The sequence below is a fragment of the Acipenser ruthenus genome, chromosome 6 (genome assembly GCF_902713425.1).
Source record: "Acipenser ruthenus chromosome 6, fAciRut3.2 maternal haplotype, whole genome shotgun sequence".
NCBI lineage: Eukaryota > Metazoa > Chordata > Actinopteri > Acipenseriformes > Acipenseridae > Acipenser > Acipenser ruthenus.
In genome coordinates, this window is record NC_081194.1 from 17,755,037 (window position 1) to 17,777,411 (window position 22,375).

General features: G+C 36.6%; 2 protein-coding genes across 3 annotated transcripts; one reads left to right on the plus strand and one right to left on the minus strand.

The window, feature by feature from the left end:
* Positions 1 to 819: 819 nt before the first annotated feature.
* LOC117410721 (katanin p60 ATPase-containing subunit A1-like) lies at positions 820 to 9,595 on the plus strand. The gene is made up of 11 exons (XM_034017486.3): positions 820 to 1,017; positions 1,928 to 2,108; positions 2,526 to 2,662; positions 3,820 to 4,009; positions 4,274 to 4,401; positions 4,608 to 4,713; positions 5,169 to 5,327; positions 8,177 to 8,303; positions 8,515 to 8,649; positions 8,902 to 9,028; positions 9,123 to 9,595. Exons 2-11 carry the CDS (start codon positions 1,947 to 1,949, stop codon positions 9,319 to 9,321), a joined length of 1,470 nt encoding a protein of 489 aa, XP_033873377.3. The 5' UTR covers positions 820 to 1,017; positions 1,928 to 1,946; the 3' UTR covers positions 9,322 to 9,595.
* A 1,146-nt stretch (positions 9,596 to 10,741) lies between these two features.
* Positions 10,742 to 19,155, minus strand: ginm1 (glycoprotein integral membrane 1). Of its 2 annotated transcripts, none has more exons than XM_034017144.3 (8): positions 18,765 to 19,155; positions 18,149 to 18,208; positions 15,456 to 15,555; positions 14,685 to 14,836; positions 14,419 to 14,578; positions 12,813 to 13,033; positions 12,332 to 12,495; positions 10,742 to 12,026 (listed from the first exon to the last, which is right to left on the minus strand). In XM_034017144.3, exons 1-8 carry the CDS (start codon positions 18,855 to 18,857, stop codon positions 11,909 to 11,911), a joined length of 1,068 nt encoding a protein of 355 aa, XP_033873035.1. In that variant the 5' UTR covers positions 18,858 to 19,155; the 3' UTR covers positions 10,742 to 11,908. The 2 variants fall into 2 exon arrangements, with proteins under 2 accessions (XP_033873035.1, XP_033873034.1); XM_034017143.3 differs by having other exon boundaries at positions 12,813 to 13,036; positions 18,765 to 19,115.
* Positions 19,156 to 22,375: the final 3,220 nt, after the last annotated feature.

Below are 22,375 nucleotides of genomic sequence, written 5' to 3' on the forward strand. Positions count from 1 at the left end.
CTGTCAACGTTACCCCTGAATGGCCTCCGAGCATGCAAATCATTTTCATGCAGATGGCGAGCTACAGTCATTCTGCTGATGCATGGGTTATTTCTTCCTGGAATTTCTTGTGCTGTAGCTATATATATATATATATATATATATATATATATATATATATATATATATATATATATATATAATTACATACAGCTGTGCAAAAGTCTTAGACATGTTGCATTGTTGTACTTTGATGCATTGAGCATCAACAATTTACTCAAAGCCTTCACTAGTATATTCTACTATTATAACAACCTTGACTTGCATAAAGAAGGAAAAACATTGAGTGAAATAGCTTGCATCACTTGATTTTCAAGGTGTGGTACCTGAAGCATAATCAACAAGATAATATCCTTAAGGAATAGAAAGAAGACAAGTGTTGAATTGACAACAGAACTGGCAGAATGCACAGGTGTCGTTATAGACATACATTATATATTATTGTATCACTCATCTACTGACATAAAACATGGCATCATATCTTGAAGTTTTAAGTCTAGAAGTCTTAAAACTTGAATTCACAGTGTACCACTAAGATGTGGATTGGCTTACCAGGAAGCATGTGGCTAATAACCTATTCACAGTTCACAGTTCAACTCATGTTGATAGTGCATTGTATAGGTAGTGTAAATACAGTATACTGTATAGGTAGTGTAAATACTGTAAAAGATAAGTTTGTTACTAGACAGCGACTAATTGTACAGCAGACTAAATGTGGCATGATTGATTGAAAGTTGTCAATCTGCAGACGCAAAAAAAATGCAAGTCAGTCCTAGTTACGTCTCCAGGAAGTGACGCCTTCATTTTTTACTTCAAACACAGACAGAGGCGGGGTGAGAGCGCTGATAAGGATAGAACTTAACTTTAAAAACGCATTAACTAATTACAGGACATTGTTTTGTGTTCAGATTAATATTATACTGCTGGAAGTTTGTTGTTTTCTCAATTTATTTTGCATCGTGTAGGCAACTTCAACAGGTAAATTTCTGGTTACTTCCTCTTCTAATCCTTTTTAAAATGGTGCATGTTGAATCAACAGTGTTTGTTGATAAAACTTGCGACCGTCTTTGTAAACCGATTGATTCATCGCTGACTTTTGATTGAGCCATATGTCGAAAATATTATAATTTGTCTACTTTATATATTTTAAAGTTCGTCCATGTTTTTGCAACAAACTTTTCAAATGCATTGTTCGGATTTTGTTTTGAATCCTTCCAGGATACCTTTGTTCAGAACATGAGCAGGATCAAGGTGTGATTAAAATGAAACTGTTCTCGATCTTGTTGTGTTAACATTTATTTTACTTACTGTTTAGATAACGTACACTTTTTTGTTCTTGCATCTCAGCACATGTATTGGTCGGAGTGGTTTTACAGTCGCCCTTGACCCCACTTTATAAACTTATATGACACATGGATATTATATTTTTTAAATTACATATAATGGTTATAAACGATATATGCTTAATATATTAATATGTCATTATTTATATTTTAGTTATTTTTAATCGACAAGACAGCACAGGAATATGATTCAGTTGCTGACACAAATGTAATCGAAATTTGTTTGTGGCCACCCCTGATCCTTAGATTAGTGTGTTAATTATGTGTCTTGGACATTCGCCTAAAATAACTAATGCACGTTTATAATACTGTACAACGTGTCTTTTTAGTACTACAAAATCAGTCATGAATCTGGCTTGAGTGTTAAATTCTTATGGATGACCAACGTATGTAATAGTATGCATTGTTACAGCATTAAGTGCTGCAGTGATTGTTATACAGTGTTCTGTATAATCTAGCAAGTCTGATCTGCAGATTCCATGGTAAATATCAGCAAGTGTGGTTATTTAACAACAATAATAATGATGTGCTCCTGTTTTCCACAGGCAGTAGGCAGTGTTGAAAATGAGTCTCCTTGAAATCAGTGAAAATGTGAAACTTGCCCGAGAATATGCCTTACTTGGGAATTACAACTCTGCCATTGTCTATTACCAAGGAGTGCTTGAACAAATGAGGAAATATCTGTTTTCTGTTAAAGACCCTTTATTACAACAGAAATGGCAACAGGTAATACAATGATACAAAAAAATGTATTTGCATATGAAAATGATGTGATCATTTTACATTGTCCATAACAATTAGCAAGCTACAGAGTTTACATGTGGATGTAGTTTGTTTGCCATAAAAATGTGCTAAAAGTATAGTGTCAACATAAGCTTTGTGGTGCTGAACTTGACAAAAGCAGCCTTGCTGAAAAAAGTACAGGCTGTAAAGGTTTAAATGTTTGTTAAACTAATAAAATCTTCTTAAGTGGCATGGTAGTTTAACCAAAAATTCAATGACTAATCATTTTTATTATAATGAATTGTAAACATCAACCCACATTGAAGCCTTACAGGTAAGATGAAACAGCACAATAAATGGCATATATATTTTTTCTTTTTAAATATGGTAATACATTAGGTCCACTTATTTTTTTGGCAGGTCTGGCAAGAAATAAGTGAAGAAAATAAACATGTCAAGGAAATTATGGCAACCCTGGATGGCTTTAAAGTAGAAAGCACTCCTGCTAAACCAGTGAGTCAAGATGGAGACATTTGGCCAGTGCAAGTTGAACGCAGGTACTCTCGTTTTCAAAGCTAGTTTTGGTTCACTGGCATATGATGATGCAGATTGAATATTATTGAGTAATTATTATTGATCTATCAGAGTTCTCTTTCAAGGTGGTGTGGTCCATCAGTAACAGTAATGGTATAGACATTTCTAAGTAGCAGCATGACCTTTGAACTAGCACCCTTTGATTTAGTTTAATAAGCAGTTAATTGCCTGCTCAATGTCCATCTGATACAATCCATGAATAACAAAGTCCACTTTCTCAGAACATGTGACTAAAAAGTACAGTACTTTTTAAATATCGCATTCAGGAACACATTTGAATAGTTAAATGTGTTACAGGGAACAGCTATTTCTTTGTTTGAACAAAATAACTTCAGCATTAAACCATGTGACCAGATTTTATCCACCGGCAGTGTGATAATCTCAAATTACCTAAGTAGCATAGGGAGATAACAAATGACAAGGGAAAGTAAAGGGCCTTTTAAGTCCCCATTGGAAACCATTGGCAACAATTACAATTATAATTTCACTTAGACTTTAGATCTCGCACTACAACGACAAAGCATTCTAAACGTTTAAACCACAATATGTTCTATGTACTGTAAACGGAACATAAAACATATTGTGTAAACGGATAGTGTTAATATTGGGTTGGGTTTTGTCTTTTTTTTAATTTAGATTTAATTTATTATTATTTATTTATTTAGCAGACGCCTTTATCAAAGGTGACTTACAGAGACTAGGGTGTGTGAATGATGCATCAGCTGCAGAGTCACTTACAACTACGTCTCACCCGAAAGACGGAGCGCAAAGAGGTTAAGTGACTTGCTCAGGGTCACACAATGAGTCAGTGGCTGAGGGGGGATTTCAACCGGGGACCTCCTGGTTACAAGCCCTTTTCTTTAACCACTGGACCACACACCCATAATAACATAATATGGTTAGAAGTGTTCGGTGGCTACTCTAATACAGCTGACTGTACTTTCTCTTGCACTTTGTATGACGGACTGAACTCGATTTGGTAAAGAGCGTGCAAGAAATACACTTAGAGGTAGTCACCGAACACTTCTAAACATACAGTAAATGTATTCCTCAAAGATGAAACTATGAAAGAGTTGTATCACTAATGCTGTTCGCATTTTCTTCCTTATTTTATTTAAAGGCCATCTCCCTGTCCTGTAAGACGACAGCCAGTTCAATACAATGATGCCAAACCTCACCACAACAACAGATTAAGTGTTGCTCAGAAAGGCCAACATTGGCAATCCCCACGGAGTGTAAACAGTGACCGAGTGAGACCTGTCAGGGGAAAAGAGAGAAAGGAGGCGCAGGGCAAAGCGAAAGAGGATAAGGTAAATGGTGTTAGGAATCAAATAGTGTGATATTCATTAACTTCTTGTCATCTTCTCTAACAGCAGTCCAAACCAGTTTAATTATTCTTGCATTTTATTTATTTATTCATTGAAAAAAAGATTATTTTAAATAACTTTAGTATTTGTGAGTCCCAGTAAATGGGGGGCAGGGGTATAGTCTAAACTTTCCAAAGCGCTTATGGATCAGATCATGTTTATAGTAAACAGGTAACCCTAATGAATGTTTGTTTTTTTTTATTGCAGAGAAAATCTGCTGCTTCTGCTGAAGTTTCAGAATCTGAAATTAAGAAATTTGATGGGACCGGATATGATAAAGACTTGGTAGAGGCCCTGGAAAGAGATATAATATCGCAAAATCCAAACGTTAAATGGTAAATGCATTGTTTCATTTCATCTTTTACTTTCAGCATAGTGGGGCAAGGAACTGGATTACTTTGTAAGGGGTCTGTCTATCTAAGTAGTGAAATGTCCACTCTACATTTTTGTTGTGTTGACTCCCAGTTCATTCTCTGCCAAATGGCCATTGGATTTTCTTACGTGCATAGCTGGTGGTCTTAATAATGTAAATCTTTTGCAGGGATGATATTGCAGACTTGGGAGAGGCAAAAAAACTGCTAAAAGAAGCTGTGGTTTTGCCCATGTGGATGCCGGAGTTCTTCAAAGGAATTAGACGACCATGGAAGGTAATGGAGGGGTGAAGGCATGCTGGTAAAATAGTCACAATTTTACGTATTCTTTACATTTTTTCAGTCCACAGTATTTGTTTCTGACATTATATATCCTATTAGAATAAAATAACCGTAGTTTGATCTACTGTCAGAACCTGTTCTACCTAATTTTATATATGATATACAAGTAACAGACTTTATTTAACCTAGTGTACTGTATTAACATTTTAAAATAAAATACATGTTTGATAATGTGTATCTAGGAAAACAGCAACTGATTTATGGTTTATGTAATTATTGGTTTTAAAGGAGCAAGCGGCTCTTAAATGGATATCTGCAGTATACAAAGGTTTGTTACAAGTTGTTTTGTTGTTGGTTATTTTCCCAGTTAATTTTAAATAGATCATGGGTTGGGATTGTTAAAGTTGCTCACTGATTACAATATTTGTTATATAATCTTATTTTTACAGGGAGTGTTGATGGTTGGCCCTCCTGGAACAGGAAAAACACTGCTGGCCAAAGCTGTAGCCACTGAATGTAAAACAACCTTTTTCAATGTTTCTTCTTCAACACTCACTTCCAAGTACAGAGGGGAGTCTGAGAAATTAGTGCGTCTCTTATTTGAAATGGTAAAGACTAATATTTTATTGGTACATTTTGTTTTGAAGGTTAATGATGAAGTGAAAAATAATAAATACAAAATGGCAAGTCCTTAATGTTTAACTAAGAGAAATGTAAATGGGAATAAGGAGCTATGTAATTTTTTTTTTTTAAACTTTTCCTCTTTACTGCTGTAATCCATTTAATGAATGCCCACCCCCCAAAATAGGAGTAGATATTAAAGTTTGTAATAAAAGTCCTGTTTTATACTAAATTGAAATATGATCATTTGAAAGCACATGTACTGCAATGTATTTTATTGTATTGGTGTGTGTGTGTTTAAAAAAAAAAAAAAAATAGCTATAACCAGGTTTTACTGTCTAAAGCAGTGGTTCTCAAGGGGGCGCCCCCTTGGGGAGGCTCGGACTGTATCCTGGGGGGGGGGGCATTAGAAGGTTCAGGGATGTTGTTTTTTTTTTTTTTTAATTTTCCTTTCTATTAAGAATAAAATCAATCCCCATTTTATATATATATATATGTATATGTATATATATATGTATATATGTGTGTGTGTAACAAATTAATGCACTTACCCGTCACGTGATTTCTGACTTGGTCATCAGTTTTGATACAAAGCCCATCTCTACATTGTTACAGTTTATCTGAATATCTGTCAAAGCCTGTGGTTGTTTTTGTTTTTTTTTAAATTCTCTCTAATGCCAAATCAGTCTGTCTTGTATTGTGCAGTTACATAGCGCTTCCTCCAGTTTCACCTGACGAAAATGCAGCCAAAATGAGACAAGCTAGGGTAATGTAACAGTTAATCAGTAAACAGTTTTAAATACTGTGATGTGTTTTATCTGCAACCTTTTGTTGCTTTTGTGCATTTTCATTTGCAAGTGAACTGTGACATTAGGGCCTTATCAAGCACTATATTCTGCAATTTTGAATACTAACTTTGGATACTGTTAATTCTGGAAACCTTTTTTTTTTTTTTTTTTAATCTTTTGATTTTGCTAAATTGCACTGCTTTTTACGTTTTACGCAGTTCTGCGCATGGATAACATTTAGATTTCATTTTGCTGTTGGGTCGTTAATGGGAAATTTTACATACCGCTATTATACGTACCGGATTTAAAAGTATGTACTGTATTACAGTTAACGTGTCATCTCTTTAGTTTTGGAGAATCATATCGTTCTGAATTAAAATATTACTTCTGTTAAATATAGTACTGTACCAACAAAACCAATACACTACATCTAAATGGAAGCCTACTTCTTTTGAAACAGTCCTTTCAGATATGTATTTTTGATATTGTCAGGTTTTTCAGGGAACACAAAGATACACGGGTTGGAATGGGCAAAAATGAAATAATCAGATATGCGTCACACGCTTTTAACCATCGCTGTAGTCAATGTTATAGGGTCGGATATGTGAGTGCTGACTCAGTTTATTTTTAATTTTTAATTACAGCACACATCATAACCTAGCCTATATCGTATAACAGCGGATACTTTATTTGGGCTTTATTGGCTATTTTGATTGGCTTGCCACCAATCTGAGGGTTGCTTACAGTACTCATAGCGATCCCGCCCTCTGTCAGACTGGTATACAGAACATGTTAAAGAAGCGCTGGACAGGAGGAATAATGTGTTGGATATCAAAGTGGATATGAGACTGGCAGTGATGAAGCCAATTTGCTTAAACATTAAAAGTAGACATTTCTATTTAAAACATCTGGAATTGATGAATGCGGTCAGAAACCCAGAGGCAGTGTAAACGTGCCTGCTACTATAGTAGGACTGTTGTTTTCTATGTTAAACATTTTTGTGTGGTGTGGTTTGTTTTTTAACAAGGGTTTAATTAAGTAACAGCCAAAATTGTTTGTGTCAGACTTGTTGAAAGTCTAACAAAATGGTTGATTGTTATTGTTGATATGTTGTAGATACGACTATTAATGCAGGCATCGTGCAGGTATCGCAAAGTCCGGAAGCAAAACAAAATGTTAAAACGTTTGCACCGTATAAAACTGAGCTGATTTTGCCAGTGTTTGCTAGTCTATTAAAAAGTTTAAAATGATTTCGAAGCAAATAAAAGCATTTTCATTTTGGCTTTATTGTTAAAGTTTTCATACATGGCAATACCGCCCTACAATTACTGCATGGTAGTACTGTGTTCGTTCCACTGTGTTATGTTGTGAACCATAGTTTTAAAACTGAGAGATACCAAATGCTTATCATAAAACTTTACTGGTTCTTAAAATTAAGGGCCATATAAGAGTGATAAATACTATAACTGATTAGAAGGCCTTCTTTTTGTTCTCCAAGTTGCTGCAGTGACATTGTAGATGCTATAACGAGTTACTGTAAATGAGATACTGTTTTAGCAGACATATTTAATAAGTAAACATTTATTTAAATGTTTTTGGAATTAAAATTATAAATGCAATACTGTGACTTTTTTTGTGAACATGCCATGAAAAAAATCCCCCAATGTATAAATCCGCCGAATTTAACACCAGCCAAAATCTCCCGTTGTTATAGGTTATATTCAGTTAAAACAAATCTTTATGCTGACACTTCCGGGGAGGGGAGGGCGTCAAGTACCGCAGACAAGAGGAAGTCGGGTGCGGCCCAAAATCTCTACAATGCACCCTTGAAAAGATGTTGCATCTCCTTGTGTCATATATATACAAAAATTTGAGCTGGTGGTTACAGTATGTCCCTTAGCTATTTTTTCAACTTGTTAAAATCAGATTGCAAAATTTCTGTTACATTTACCCACAGCTGTTTATTTGTAATTAGCAGCTGGGTCATTTATAGAGAATTATGATTACTGATGGAGGGTTACTTAGTTCTCTATTTATCGTTTCACTAGGCAAGATTCTACGCTCCTACTACAATATTCGTTGATGAGATTGACTCGATCTGCAGCCGCAGAGGGACGTCAGAAGAGCATGAAGCCAGCAGAAGGGTGAAAGCAGAGCTATTAGTTCAGATGGATGGTGAATATAACTGATATTTATTTGCCTTACTTTTTTTTTTTTTTTTTTTTTTTAAACAAAATATTCAGTCATTTGACATCCTTTTTGGCCAACACTTCTGCTACTGGAGAATGTATTAAGCTCATGAAATAGTTTTCAGTTAAGCTAAATATATGTTCTGTGAAACGAACTCTGTGCTCGTGAGCAGGTGTCATGTAGTTCTGTGTTGCAGGTGTTGGAGGGGCATCTGACAATGAAGATCCTTCAAAAATGGTTATGGTTCTGGGAGCCACCAACTTTCCCTGGGACATAGATGAGGCTCTTAAAAGACGATTAGAAAAAAGGATTTACATCCCCTTGCCTTCAGGTATTCATTGAATATTTCAAAAACCTTTACTTGCACAAATATCACACTTTAACCTACTAGTTATGACAGATTTATCTTTACTAAGATCAAAGTAATTCTAGAAAAATTGTTAATACTTGAGTGTTGAAGCACAGTGAGCTGGGAGGAATCAGACTAGGTAGATTTTGGTAGTTAAAACTGTGCAGTATTGTTTTTGGAAGTGAACTCTGTTTTTCATTTAAATATATACTAAATTGCTTGTTTTGTTTTCAGCTGAAGGCAGGGAAGAACTCCTAAAAATAAACCTGAAAGAGCTAGAATTGGCGAGTGATGTTGATCTAACTAAAATAGCAGAGCAGATGGATGGTTACTCTGGTGCCGACATTACAAATGTGTGCCGGTGGGTACCTACGTTGTGATCACTTAATGTATAAAACTGACACACTTGAGTATTTGTTTGTTCTAATTTTTTTTTTTTTTTTTTTTCTCTCCAGGGATGCCTCGCTGATGGCAATGCGACGTCGTATTGAAGGTTTGATGCCAGAAGAAATCCGAAACATTTCCAAAGAGGAAATGCACATGCCAACCACCATGAAAGATTTTGAAAGCTCTTTAAAAAAGGTCTCTAAATCGGTGTCTGCTACAGACATTGAAAAATATGAGGAGTGGATTGCAGAATTTGGGTCCTGTTGAGACTGTTCAACAAAACCAAAAAAGTTAACAAAATCCTGCCTTGGTCTTTAATAAGCTCAGAAGATCAAGTTGCAGCTAATATTGAGAGAGATATATGTGTAGTGTTACTTGAGAAATGGTTGACTCCCACTCCTATAAATAACATTTTAAAAAGTAAAACTGGGCATCTTGAGGCTGACTCATGGTACCTCTGTAAAAGTACTTAATAAAATATGAAACTAGATGTGTGGAATTTAATAAAGATTTAATAAAGTTATTTAAAAACACAAAAAAACACTGTTTATACTTTTTAACCAATTTAACAAAATGTGTAGCTTTTGAGCCTGACTGAACTGTTATTCTTAAAAGTGATTTTATTATACATGTGCCTTTTGCTTTCAGAATTTTTAGCACTGAAATATTTTTAGAAACAACTTTAAACAGCACTAAAGCCAGAACATGTCATGACCCAGATAATCTCTTCACACAAAAGAAAGTGTAAACTAAATGTAATACTAAAATAGAATTAACTACCCCTTATGTAAATATAGTGTGTTTGTGGCACATCTCTACCTCATTGAATCTGTAACACTGACATGAATTTTATTCTTGTGTGCATAGGATTAGATTATGTAATACACACCCACTCGATATATCGCGGGTGTCGGGGTCCAATATAAATCTGCTATATATTGAGGGCCGCGATATAGTGAGAGACCCATAGAAAAACAAATAGAAAAACAATTACTGTACAACCAGTCCATCGTTTTTTTCGGGGGCGTCAGGGTCCAATATAAGTACTCTACGCAACCCGCTTTTTCTCATTTTTCTTATATAAAAAGCAGCACACCGTTTTAATTCATACTGAGGGTAATTGCTTCTCATCATCTTAAGTCTCCAATAAATTTCATGAGTCTTCTCCTCCTTTCTCAAATGCACAAACCCGCTGCATTGAAATAATCCCATTCTAAACATAGGAGGCTTGTTGATAGGGAGCTGACATCACTGCCGTGTGGCTTTTGCTAGAGCATTGCTGCCACAAGTGAACACCTCGTTGGCTAAAATAAAAACCGCTTCAGCAAGTAGATATTTAATTTGCTTTGTGTTATTGTGCAGTGCGTGCGTATATAACTATGATATTAATGCTTTGTTTTTATTTGTTTTGTATATTTTTGTTTGATGTGCAGTACGAAATAAAACGAACAGTAATTCTAAGTGCAATTACCTAGTATGTATATTGCAGCTAAGGCATGCGCAGTTAGACTGTAAGAATGGGGAGCCAACTCCAGGACTGCGATACATCCGAATCCACAGTATAACGAGGGGTGGGTGTATTTGAACAAATTTCATGACTTTGTAGCTCCCACCCACCACAGTTTTTCTGTAGCCTCTGAAACTTAAAAATGTAATTTCATCAAAGATAATCCAATATACAAAACACTTCAATAAGAAGTTTTATTCTTTTGTGAGCAGTAGCGAATGTTACACCATTGAATACATTTTGGTCATCTTAATTTTCAACAAAACATTTGCAGAAATGTCACACACTATGCCATGCTTCCATTCCATTAACATTACACAAATTAATGGTTCTGGAAAGATATGAAAAGGGCACACTATAAGCATTAAGAACATAACAATGGGTCAAATTTAATTTACATTAACAGCAACACAAAAAAGTGCTATCATAACAAAATATGGCCATGATTCCCAATACTTCACCTTTCATTTAGTCTGTGAATTTGAGGGGAAACACCAGTGTTGACATGAAACTTAAGTAATGAAAGACTTTTTGCATGATCATAAAAGAAAATGGAACATAATCTAAAATTATTTGGAAAGCTGGATAAATCATTGCATCTTTAGTTATATATCCTCTTGTAACCCCCACACCTACCTGCCTATGAAATGCATTTTGTAGAGTGCAATGTACTGTATGCTGCTACTGTACAGGGGATTGCACGAGGAGGTACAGATACATACACGTACTATGTGTAGTTTGTGCACTAAAGTAAAGGTATTAAAGAATGAACTTCTTACTAAGTATAAGGTTATTTGGCTGTTTTATTTTCCCCAAACGATGTTATCAGGTATATCATACTGACAAAAAAAAATAATAATGATAAATTGTGTTTCATCTGGTGTCAACAGTGCAACCATCTTGTGCAGATGTGGTCTATACCATTTCTACAGGTAAGAATGTCTTTCATGGTTGCATTTTGAAAGTGATTTCTGTGATGGAGTAGTTATTCGATAATAATGTATTGGGTGTGATAAACATTGGTATGCAAAACCCATACAGCTTGTTATAATTAGCATTAAGGCATTTTGTACTCTGTACATTGTACTAAATAAATACGGCCATATGATGTATTAAGCTAACTTACCATCAATATTTATTTAAAAACGTATAATAAATCAGAACTGGGAATTAAATGTCGAGAAACTAAAAAAATAACACTGTTCTCTAATTAAATTAATTATCCACATTGTAATTAATGAGATTATTCTGAGTTGGTGGTCCAAGTGTTTCTGTAACAAAAGATCCACTGAAATTATTGACAAAGCTATTTGTTGGTATTGTTGACCAGTACTTGAAATGTGCTCTTTAAGGGCTTGTAATTTCTTCATCTGTTTCCATCTCCAAGTGATCCAGAAGTAATGGTTTACACTCCACAGGCAATTCCAACGGCACCATTGTAACCGGATCAAGTTTTAAAACTCCCCTTTAAGAAAAGACAATGTCAGCATCAGATTTAGGATTAGTGTTATTTAAAAATATATATATTATATATCACAAAGAGATTCTATGTTAAAAATGTACAGAATCATAACAGATGTCAAGAAAAAGTCTCCACTGTTCAGCATGCTGTCAATGTTGGCAGTCACAAGGATAATGCAAAGTTTAATCAAATACAGGCAAGCAGTTGCAAAAATATAGCCTAGAGTACAAAGATTGGTTTGTTTCCATGTTTTAGGTTATATATATATATATATATATATATATATATATCAGACTTCAAATACTCACTTGTGCTCGCAGGTTGGGAAAATAAGGTCGAGGACTTTAACAATGACAGCTGACCCAACAACACCCACCACCACCACCCACATGACCAGGAAGAACAATGGGAGGGATTCAGTCCAGAATCGACGCAGCCTTTCTCTCAGCTGCTCCACCCACCGACACATTGCCTGGAAAGACAAAGACAACCCCAAGTCATTTCATGCCCAGCAAGTCAACATCTTACAAATTATTTATCCTATTCTCCAGTCAGTGGCGGGTTACCTGATTGATAGATAAGTCTCTTTAAAAAATGTATGTTATTGTGTTTCACTTCCCTGTCTCTCCATTTATTTCTTGCTGCTGTATGATAAAATACTGTAAATGTGTATTTGTTTTTGGTTAGGACACTTCTTGTTCAATTGCATACAATTAGCTGCTTTACATTTGTTTATAAGAAATGCTGCATTTAGCAGTCTTGACAGCTCACTTATCTGTGAGTAATTACATTATAGGAAGATAGTGGCTGTGATCTCAGGGGGATCTCTGGCAGTTTGCCAGAAGGTCCATGTTCATCTGCTGTTGTTTCTTCATCATACAAGAAGTCAGGTGCCAGTCTCAATGGAGTCTCGGGTAGCTTGCCAGGAGCTGCCTCTTCTTCCACGGTGGTTTCATCTTGTTTTATGGGGTAATGACTAGTTGTCATTGTTTGAGCAGGACTTTGATCATCTACTGCAAACACACATACATTAATGAATTAATTATTATTAATGATACAAACAAAATAACAACCAACAAGAAATGGGAGTTTTTGTGAACAAAAACAGCATCCCCTGTAGACTAATCAAGGGGTATATCACATGAGATTAAATGGTTTATAAACATGAAGTATGGAAATGTGAAAATCTGTATCATTGATATGTAAAAAGGTTAAAAAAAAAGTGGCAGTGAAAAGGTTATTTTCTATTAAACACCGCCTGTAAAAGACTTCTTGAGAGGATCATAAAATGCAGCTTGTAAATTTCAAAACAAAAAAACTACCTTTCCCTCACATTACAATTGAGTACCAATCAATGGAAATTAATTCTGCATGGAGTGATTTAAAAGCAGCTTGAAAGCAAATTTTCCTTTCACCGGGGGCGCTGACATTTTTACTGACGTACTGCCATACCGAGGATGGAAACTAAACATAAAACTAACAAATACAACTTCATTCACGTGACCTTTCCTTAGACCGACCACTGTACATACTGGGATATGTATTTCTGTCAAGTTAAATCAGATCTTGCCCAGGACTACAATCCCACAATTCACTGCAAAGATTATGCAATAAGGATAAAAATAAGGTCAGATAAATAAATCGCAAGATAAAATACGAGTGTTTTTTGTTTGATCACGACAGGTTCTATATTAAAAACATGTTTCATTCCATTAATATCTAAGAAGTTAAAACATCTTAAAGGGTGTTACACAGAAAATTCAAGTATCTGCACACCCCTAGTCTATCATCTAGAAAACCAAAAAGTCACACCAACATTGCAGCCATCTTGGGTCACAGGTCAAAGTGAACAGTGCCATTAGATTTTGCACATAGAGTTTCCATAACACTGAAAATGTGAAGGTGCCAGGTTCACCAGAGCTGCAATGGCAGGAACTGCTGGGTTATATACCATAGGGGTTGATTAATAAGGTGACAGCCAGTGGGCTCTACTCTATTTTGTATTCTTGGGCTGCATTAGAACATTCTCACCAATTATATTTGCTGCCTCCTATGTACTGGGTTGCTGCATTTATTATTATTCTTTATTTTTCGTAAAATACAAACATAATTGTTGAATACATAGCTGGTAGCAAAAGTAATTATACCAGCATTAGTGGGCAGTCATGTATAATTCTTTGTCCAAGAAAAACACATTATCAGCCCTACAGCAACACTTTGTTATTTACTCCCGTTTCAGATAGAACACATTTCAATTAATTTTGCTTCCTATATCCTTAAAATGACATCAAAGAAATCTTAAATGAGAGTGTACCATGGTCAGGTTGGAAAAGCACATATCATAAATGTATTGTTTGCATTTCTTTTCCAGAAATAACTGCTGCCTGGTTTGTACCTTTTTCCGGAGGGTTTGGAACCGTAAATACGACATCGTTGTCCCTGGGAATGCTGTATAACATGCTTTCCTTCATAGGGTAGGAGTAGCTGGATTCCCTAAGCTTCTGGAATTCCTTATTCATCAAGATATTCACTTCATACATGTCTGTCTGCTGCACCTGTGGAACAAAATGCATGTATATGTTATATGCCAGTACAGAGCATGGGATTTAAGTATATACCCTTTAATGTATTTTTCCCTGCTGCAGAAACAAATGCGTTTACCTGTTTTCCTTCTACTTCAGTCACCTCTTCATTAAACACAAGGAGCTGCACAGCAGACTCGCCTTCTAAAGGCCATTGGCGAACCAGCACACGAACACCGATCATCACAAAACGACCTGGTTCATCTGCCTTACTGCAGTTTCCACCTTCCACTGAAAAGGCAAGGGGAACATAATGCTGGAACTTGAAGACAATGAAATACACAAACTACTATATAAAATACAGCAATAACATTTTGTATTAACATAGAACATAATATTGAGTGTGTGTTTCAAACTATGATCATAATATTAAGTGACTCAATGGTCCTTCCAGGAGAGAACCACATAGTTTGCATCTCATTTTCAAGGGGGATGTCAAATGATATATTAAGCAGAACACTTGGAGCTGGTTTTGACTACCTAATGTTACTTTCATCCACTGGTGCTAATCAGGATCTGTGAAACCAGCCTTTGATTATTGTTTTGCTGTTAATCTTTGTTTTTAAGACTATATGTTCAGTTTGACTTAGGAGAAACTCATATTTTCTGCCACAAAGCTAGAAATTAACTTCCTGATGAAAGGATTCCACCTAAACCATACACCTGCATTTTACAGGAACCACATATGCAGGTGGTAAGTGAAGTCCTATTACTTGTAAGACAGTAAAAGTGAAAATAAAGTTAAAAAAAACAAAAAAAAAAACACAACAACTGACATGCTAACTAAAGATTTAAAAAAATAATAATAATAAAATTAAAAAAGAAGATGGGAGTTTACAGGTATACTCACAAAGCTGCGCCCTGCAGTTTAATCTTGTGACCCCAGAAAGCTTGACTGGTATGTTGTTCACATAGACTTGGTCGTCAACTGCCGAGATGTTAAAGTTAATCTAAATTTAAGATGAGTTATGTGTAAGTTGTATAAGTGGAATCTTTGAAGAAAATCATTGCATGCATTCATTACACTTTCAGCATAAAGACCATAGGTCGACTTGACTTGTGTAGCTGAGCTGCTGTGTCATTTCTTACTTGTCATTTAGGCAGGTTTACATTTCGTAACCTTTTGTTGTGCAAAGAAAACACTTTCTTTGGTATCACAGGATTATCATATCATAGTATAAAACATACAATGCACAACTACTAATCCTGTACTTTACAGAGTACTGTACTGTAATCTGCCACAAGTGTTATTCAATCTGTAGTATTTTGCACTTAATCGTAATCTGATGTAACTATCACTGACACTTATCTGCTCCAATATTGAATCGTATTTTGTCATATACTTGTACTTACTAGAACTGAAGTCATTGTATTTTATCTTGCTCTTAATTGTACTAATACTTGTACTGTGATTCTTGAAATGTATTTTTTGTTTACGACAGTAAGTCGCCCTGGGTAAGGGCGTCTGCTAAGAAATAAATAATAAAAATAATAATAATAATACCACCATAACAAATGGTAACAAAGTCAGAGCACTCAGGTCGCAAAAGGAGCTATATTTCAACTACTGCAGGTTGGCTTAAAGAAAATTAAAGAACGTATCGAAGAACACAGCTAAGCACCATTACAGATGTTTGTTTAACAATGTGTTCACCTTTAACACCCAGTCTTAAGTGGCATTACAAAGAGACTAGCATTAACTGACACATCAATGGAGTACCACAAGTTTCAACTAATATACTTAATTACAGAGACATCTTATACATAAAATAACGTGCGCCGTTTCTGTATGTTACAGATACAATAAGAGGCAATGGCTCATTTCCTGAAAGGTCAGTATGACTGGAATAGTTGAGTTGTGGCCAGGGTGGCTGCTTTACAAACAGCTGCTACTTATTCCAGGGGGCTAGTGGCTGCTGTGTGCTCAAATGGCAACCTATTTGTATGCATTGTGTGATCAAGAATGACAGTGTCTGCTTGGTTATTGGGTTGCAGTCTGCTTATTTGTCATTTAAAGCACAGAATATTACAGAACATGAAAGACCTTTTCAACCCACCTAACAAACAGCCATCACAAAAAAAGAGGCAGCATGGTCTAAACTAAGTAAACAAAAGCACTCATTCAGGATGTGGTAGAAAGGTGTGTCCCAACATCCTGTGTAACTTCCTGCACAATGTTCTGGTGATAACAGTACTCATGCCAACTGATTTAAAGTGTTACTGAACAGGCTGTATGGTTTAAAACATTACTTTCCCTAGTTCCTGCTTTGTTGTACCTATTCCTGCAATATCTTTTTCAACTTAACTGCAATGGTTTTTATATTTGTATTAACATATCCCTGGTCAAAATGTCTTCTGAAGTCACAACATGGGCTCCTGGAATCCAGCCTGTTCAGTCAGAAACATTTAACTGGTTCCCGACTCCTCTCCCAAAGTTCAGCAATTTGACTGGTTCATCTGTCCTACCTGCTTGCTCTGGTACAGGTTCAGAGGGGCAGAGCAGGTTTCTGAATATGCATCACAAGCCCTGTATAATCATAACATCCACTTTACAGACCCCCGTCCAGTTAGAGCGAATATGTAATATGTACAGGTGAACTTCCAACCATGTGAAAATATGTTTGTACTCAAAATGTGCATAAGACACTGGCACATAAAGATTTTATAACCTATGCAGTGAAATCTACCGTCTGTCTAAACGGGGTTGTGTTGCTTAGCATGGCAAATTCTTGCTTAAGGTTTTATTACTGGTTTTCATTCCATCCTAACTCACCAAAATTATTTATTCATTGCTATTATACAGGGCTTGTCATGCATATTCATAAACCTGTTCCCTCTCCTCTGAACCTGTGCCAGAGCGAGCAGGTCAGACAGATGGACCAATCAAAATGCTGAACTTTGCGAGGAGTCGAGAACCAATTAAATGTTTCTGATTGAAGCCTCCGGTGTTGTGAATTTTGATGGGAAGACCCGCTGCATAACCAATGTGAAATGAAAATAACGGGTCAAAACTGATTTGTGACCAGGCATATGTTAATGGAAATATCAAAACAATTAGGATTATGATGGGATACATACAACAAAGCAGAAAGCTAAGGAAAGCAATGCATTGTGTTGTAAACCCAACAGCCTGTTCAGTAACACTGTTTAACACTGAATTGAAGACGTCCTCTCTTCTCCACTTCTAGGGTAAAATATATCAAATGAGCTTTCCTGGAAGAGGTACAGGACTATGGAACGGCCAAACTTACTCCAACAAGAAGAGGCAGAAGTATTCAAATTATACAGTGGTTTCTGACAAAAAAGACACATTTACATCTTCAGGATTGGCCTGGAATGTTTGTCGCAGTCTGGCTTTTAATAGTTTTGTATGCCCAATAACACTAGCATCAATTAGCACTAATCTTTGATTAGCTACAGTATTGTTACCTTAGGTAATGCTAATTACCTTAATAATATGAAATATTTAATTCAACATAGTTTTTGTTGTAAAATACTGGCTATATAAAGCCCATTTTGGGATATAGATGGTTAATGGCATACCTGTAGGACATTGGCTGCTTCTGTTTCTCCCACTGTTGTCACATTGATCATTATACTCTCCTGCAAATTTCAAGAAACAGAAACACTACATCTACAACTGCATTACAAACATCCATCAATAACCACAAGGATAATACATATTGATAAAATGGATCCCTGGAAATAAAACGTGTGTATTCATTTGGTGCGTTTCATCTCACTGAGATGACAATCTATTTTGCACATTAGATTTATCAATAGTGTAAGTTTGAAACCGTCAGTGTATATACGTGAATCAATTGAAGAACACAACCCTTGGGTAAGAGAAACTCCACCTCCCAATTATAATGTATAAAGAAAAACTGTAGTGCTAAAAATCTTCGAGTATTCCATTGGAACGAGATCCTGAGACGGTTATTCCTATGCTGTTAAAATAATCTTCATACTGTATGCTGCAAACGTGTTTATATATTAGCGAAATACAGTTCATAAGGTATTGTTTTATTAGGGAAAGTACAACATTGTGCAATCTATCCACATTGTTCAACGTCTTATCGGTCAATAGCATAATGGCAATAGTGACTAAAATTTAATACCGTTACAAAAATAAAGCAGTTTAAAATGTTTTTATACTTACCCTATCGAGTTCTATTGCCGCTGCATCTTTGAAAATAACTAAAATAAACACAACATAGGCAGCTAAACAGAGCTGCATCAGTCCCTTCTCCATCTTGCCTGTGTGAGTATTTACATCCTGGCTGAAGCACCCTGGGTATAATCCAAAACTTTAAAGGGGCAGTAAAGCATTTAAAGCAATGTGTGTTTTTATTTTTTCAGTTGGCAGTATATTGTACCACAACCTATGGAGCCTAATTATGCTGCATAAATGTTGTTTATTGTTTAAAGTAGGCTGCCTCAGTGAGCAATAAATGAGTTTAATGTACATGTGTGTTTGTCACAATGACATTCTTATGAAAGAAACAAACAAAGAAATAAACTTACATTTAGAATAAAATATCAAACCAAGAACCAGAAACTATTTGGGAAGGTAGCAATGCAGTGGAGGCTCCTTAGAGGCGGCAAGGGAGGCAGTCACTGAAAAAAATGAGAGGGGGGGAGGGAGAGGGAGAGAGAGAGAGAGAGAGAGAGAGAGAGAGAGAGAGAGAGAGAGAGAGAGAGAGAGAGAGAGAGAGAGAGAGAGAGAGAGAGAGAGAGAGAGAGAGAGAGAGAGAGAGAGAGAGAGAGAGAGGGGGGGGCTTCAGTGAGTTACAGGAAAATAATTTCATCCAGGGCTTTTGTGACGTCATAAATTACGGGCCCAAATGTCGAGTAATTTATAAACTGTCACAGAAACCGGAGATGGAATTGTTTTCCTGTAATTCACCGAAGAGGCCCATCTATTATTGTTTATATATATATATATATATATATATATATATATATATATATATATATATATATATATATATATATATAATACATGTATAACCTTGTGATGTTATTATATTAAAGAAGACGAGGTTCAGCAGTAGTAAGGGTTTTTTTTTTTTTTAAATAATGTTTTTCAATGCTGTACAGGCGTTATCCGTTTAGTTTCTCAGAGATACGAATGTCACACAAGACATGAAGACAACTGTGACTTAGGAATTAGTGAAGTTGATAGCAATTGATATAAGACCTTTCGATTCCTTGCTTATTCACAATGTTTGATTAACATGGGTGCCAAATACGGTCAAATGGATTGTGGCAGAGGAAAAGCAAAAACTAATCTAAAAAGTTATAGGCACAGTGGGTGGAAGGGTTACCCTTGATCTGTGTACAGATGATTACAGAAAGGTTGCCTACTTGAGAGTAGCCATCCATTACGTTGAGCCGCAGCAGTTCAGAGTGGTAGAGCGGGTGCTTTGTGAGACTCAGTTTGACAGCAAGAAACAGAAAACTGCAGAGAACATTAGGTCGGCCATTATGCAAGCACTCAGAAGATTTGATATCCACAGCATTACCAGCTAGCTGGTTTTCATTACGGACTGGGGAGTGAACGTGATTGCAGCCCTCAAGTAACATACTTGAGCATACTACCAAACCAGGTAACCAGAAAGGCGAAGCAGTAACCGAATTCATTCACACAAGCCGACATCTCGTTTCTCACTTCAATAGATCTGGCCTTCAAAGCAGACTGCAAAAGTCTCTGAAAGGAGATGTGGAAATGCAATGGAACAGGAAACTGCTTATGTTTAAGACAATCAGCAAGCAGTGGGACAGAATATATGCAATTTTGATTGAGAAGCGAATACTCAGCTCCTAGACAACATTGACCACAACATCTTGAGCATCTTGATAGAGTTCCTGCAACCCTCAAGGAAGCTTCAGATGAGCTGGAGCAGTCATTCCAGCCCACTCTCCACTGTGCCCATTTGGTACAAAAAGCTGGAAAGGCATCGCCATCCTTCTACCACTGATCTAGATGGTCTAAGTCAACTCAAATCCAATGCATTGCAATGTCTTGTCCAAAAGTTTGAAGTCAAGCCTTTGCACAAAGTACAGGTTTTCCTGCACCCACGAACGAAGGGGCTGAAGGTTTTCACTGAAGATGAAAGACAGGAAGTTTATCAAGAGACCAACTGAATCTCCAACTGCTTTCGTCAGCTACACAGCCACCATTACCAAAGGAGAAGACCAAACTGTCACACAGACTTTGAAGATTCTGATAGTGAGTGTGACAGTGACGAAGATGAAGTGAAGTACATCGCTCTGAAGTTGACAAAGAATGAAAATGTCCAGCTGCTAGAGTGGTGGAGGAACCACAAGCATGAATTTCCCCTTCTGTCAAGTTGCACGATTTGTGTATTCCATACCTGCATCCAGTGCACCCTCCAAGAGAGTTTTCTCAGCCTCTGGTTACACAATAAATGAGACGCGTACTTCACTGAAGCCAGAAACTGTAGACGGCTTAATGTTTTTAATCAACAATATTTCAAAGGAAATCAGCTGTTCAGAGGAAGACATCTAAGATGAAATCCCAGGGCCGACGGTAGGCATAGTATGGGCAGCTGACTTTTGTTGTTGTAGCTGAGATTTGTGGATATTGAATTATATTATATGTTATAATAGTAGAAAACACTAGTAGAGGCTTTGAGTAAATTGTCGATGCTCATAATGCATCAGAGTAGAAAAATGCAACTTGTCTAAGACTTCTGCACAGCAGTATATATATATATATATATATATATATATATATATATATATATATATATATATATATGTGTGTGTGTGTGTGTGCAGTATATAGTAGCGATCTCGGTTAACGCATACAGACGCATCACACAGGGTGAGGCAATCCACACACAGGCGGAAAGCGGGAGCGAACCCGGGACCTCTCGCACTAAAGCATAGCACAGATACCGCTGTACAAAAGAGTCGGCTCCTTCGCAAGGAGCGTATATCGGGCTTATGTCTTTGTGTATGATTATGTCACCTACCAGCCCTGTGTATATATAGCCCTGTGTATATCTATCTATCTATCTATCTATCTATCTATCTATCTATCTATCTAGATAGATAGATAGATAGATAGATAGATAGATAGATAGATAGATAGATATTAACAATGGACCAGATTTTATGTTTAGCGTCAGAGGTTCAAAAGGGGTTTGGTCTTCTTTTTCTTTTTTTCTTCTTTGATCCCTAGCCAACGATAGGACGGGGTTTCCTCCAGAGCCCATACGCTGCTATGGGTGCCGCTGGATTTCGGACTTCGCTCAGAACACTTTTCCATGCTTCTCGATCCATGGCAATGGCCTTGGCATCACAGAGGGTGGATCGCCGCTTTTTCAGGTCTTCTTCGATTTGTTTTGACCATGTCTTCTTGGGCGCTGCTCTTTGAACTTTCCACTCTGTTGGACATTTTCGCCAGAGAAGCTGGTACGGTGTCCTGGTGATGCTCATTCTGCAGATGTGCCTGAACCATCGCAGTCTTCTTAGTTGGACCACTTCCACGACCGTTGGCTGGTGGTCGCATCTTATTCGGATGGTTTCATTTCGGATGCGGTCGCAGAGGGAGATACTAAGGATCTGCCGCAGACATCGCATTTGGAAGACCTCAAGCTTGTTTAGGTCTTGCTTCAGTAGAATCCATGTTTCTGACCCGTATAGGAGAATTGGCAGGATCAGTGTCCAGAAAAGGTGTATTTTGGTCTTAACGGAGATGTTGGCCCTTTTCCATAGGCACCACTTAAGCGAAACGAATGC

Coding starts and splice junctions, on each gene's coding strand:
- ginm1 (XM_034017143.3), bottom strand. CDS start 18,857: ATGGAGAAGGGACTGATGCAGCTCTGTTTAGCTGCCTATGTTGTGTTT. Junction 12,496..12,812: donor AGCCACTATCTTCCTATAAT/GTAATTACTCAC, acceptor TTGTCTTTCCAG/GCAATGTGTCGGTGGGTGGA. Junction 12,027..12,331: donor TTCCCAACCTGCGAGCACAA/GTGAGTATTTGA, acceptor CTTTTCTTAAAG/GGGAGTTTTAAAACTTGATC.
- LOC117410721 (XM_034017486.3), top strand. CDS start 1,947: ATGAGTCTCCTTGAAATCAGTGAAAATGTGAAACTTGCCCGAGAATAT. Junction 2,109..2,525: donor TACAACAGAAATGGCAACAG/GTAATACAATGA, acceptor TTTTTTTGGCAG/GTCTGGCAAGAAATAAGTGA. Junction 9,029..9,122: donor GACATTACAAATGTGTGCCG/GTGGGTACCTAC, acceptor TTTTCTCTCCAG/GGATGCCTCGCTGATGGCAA.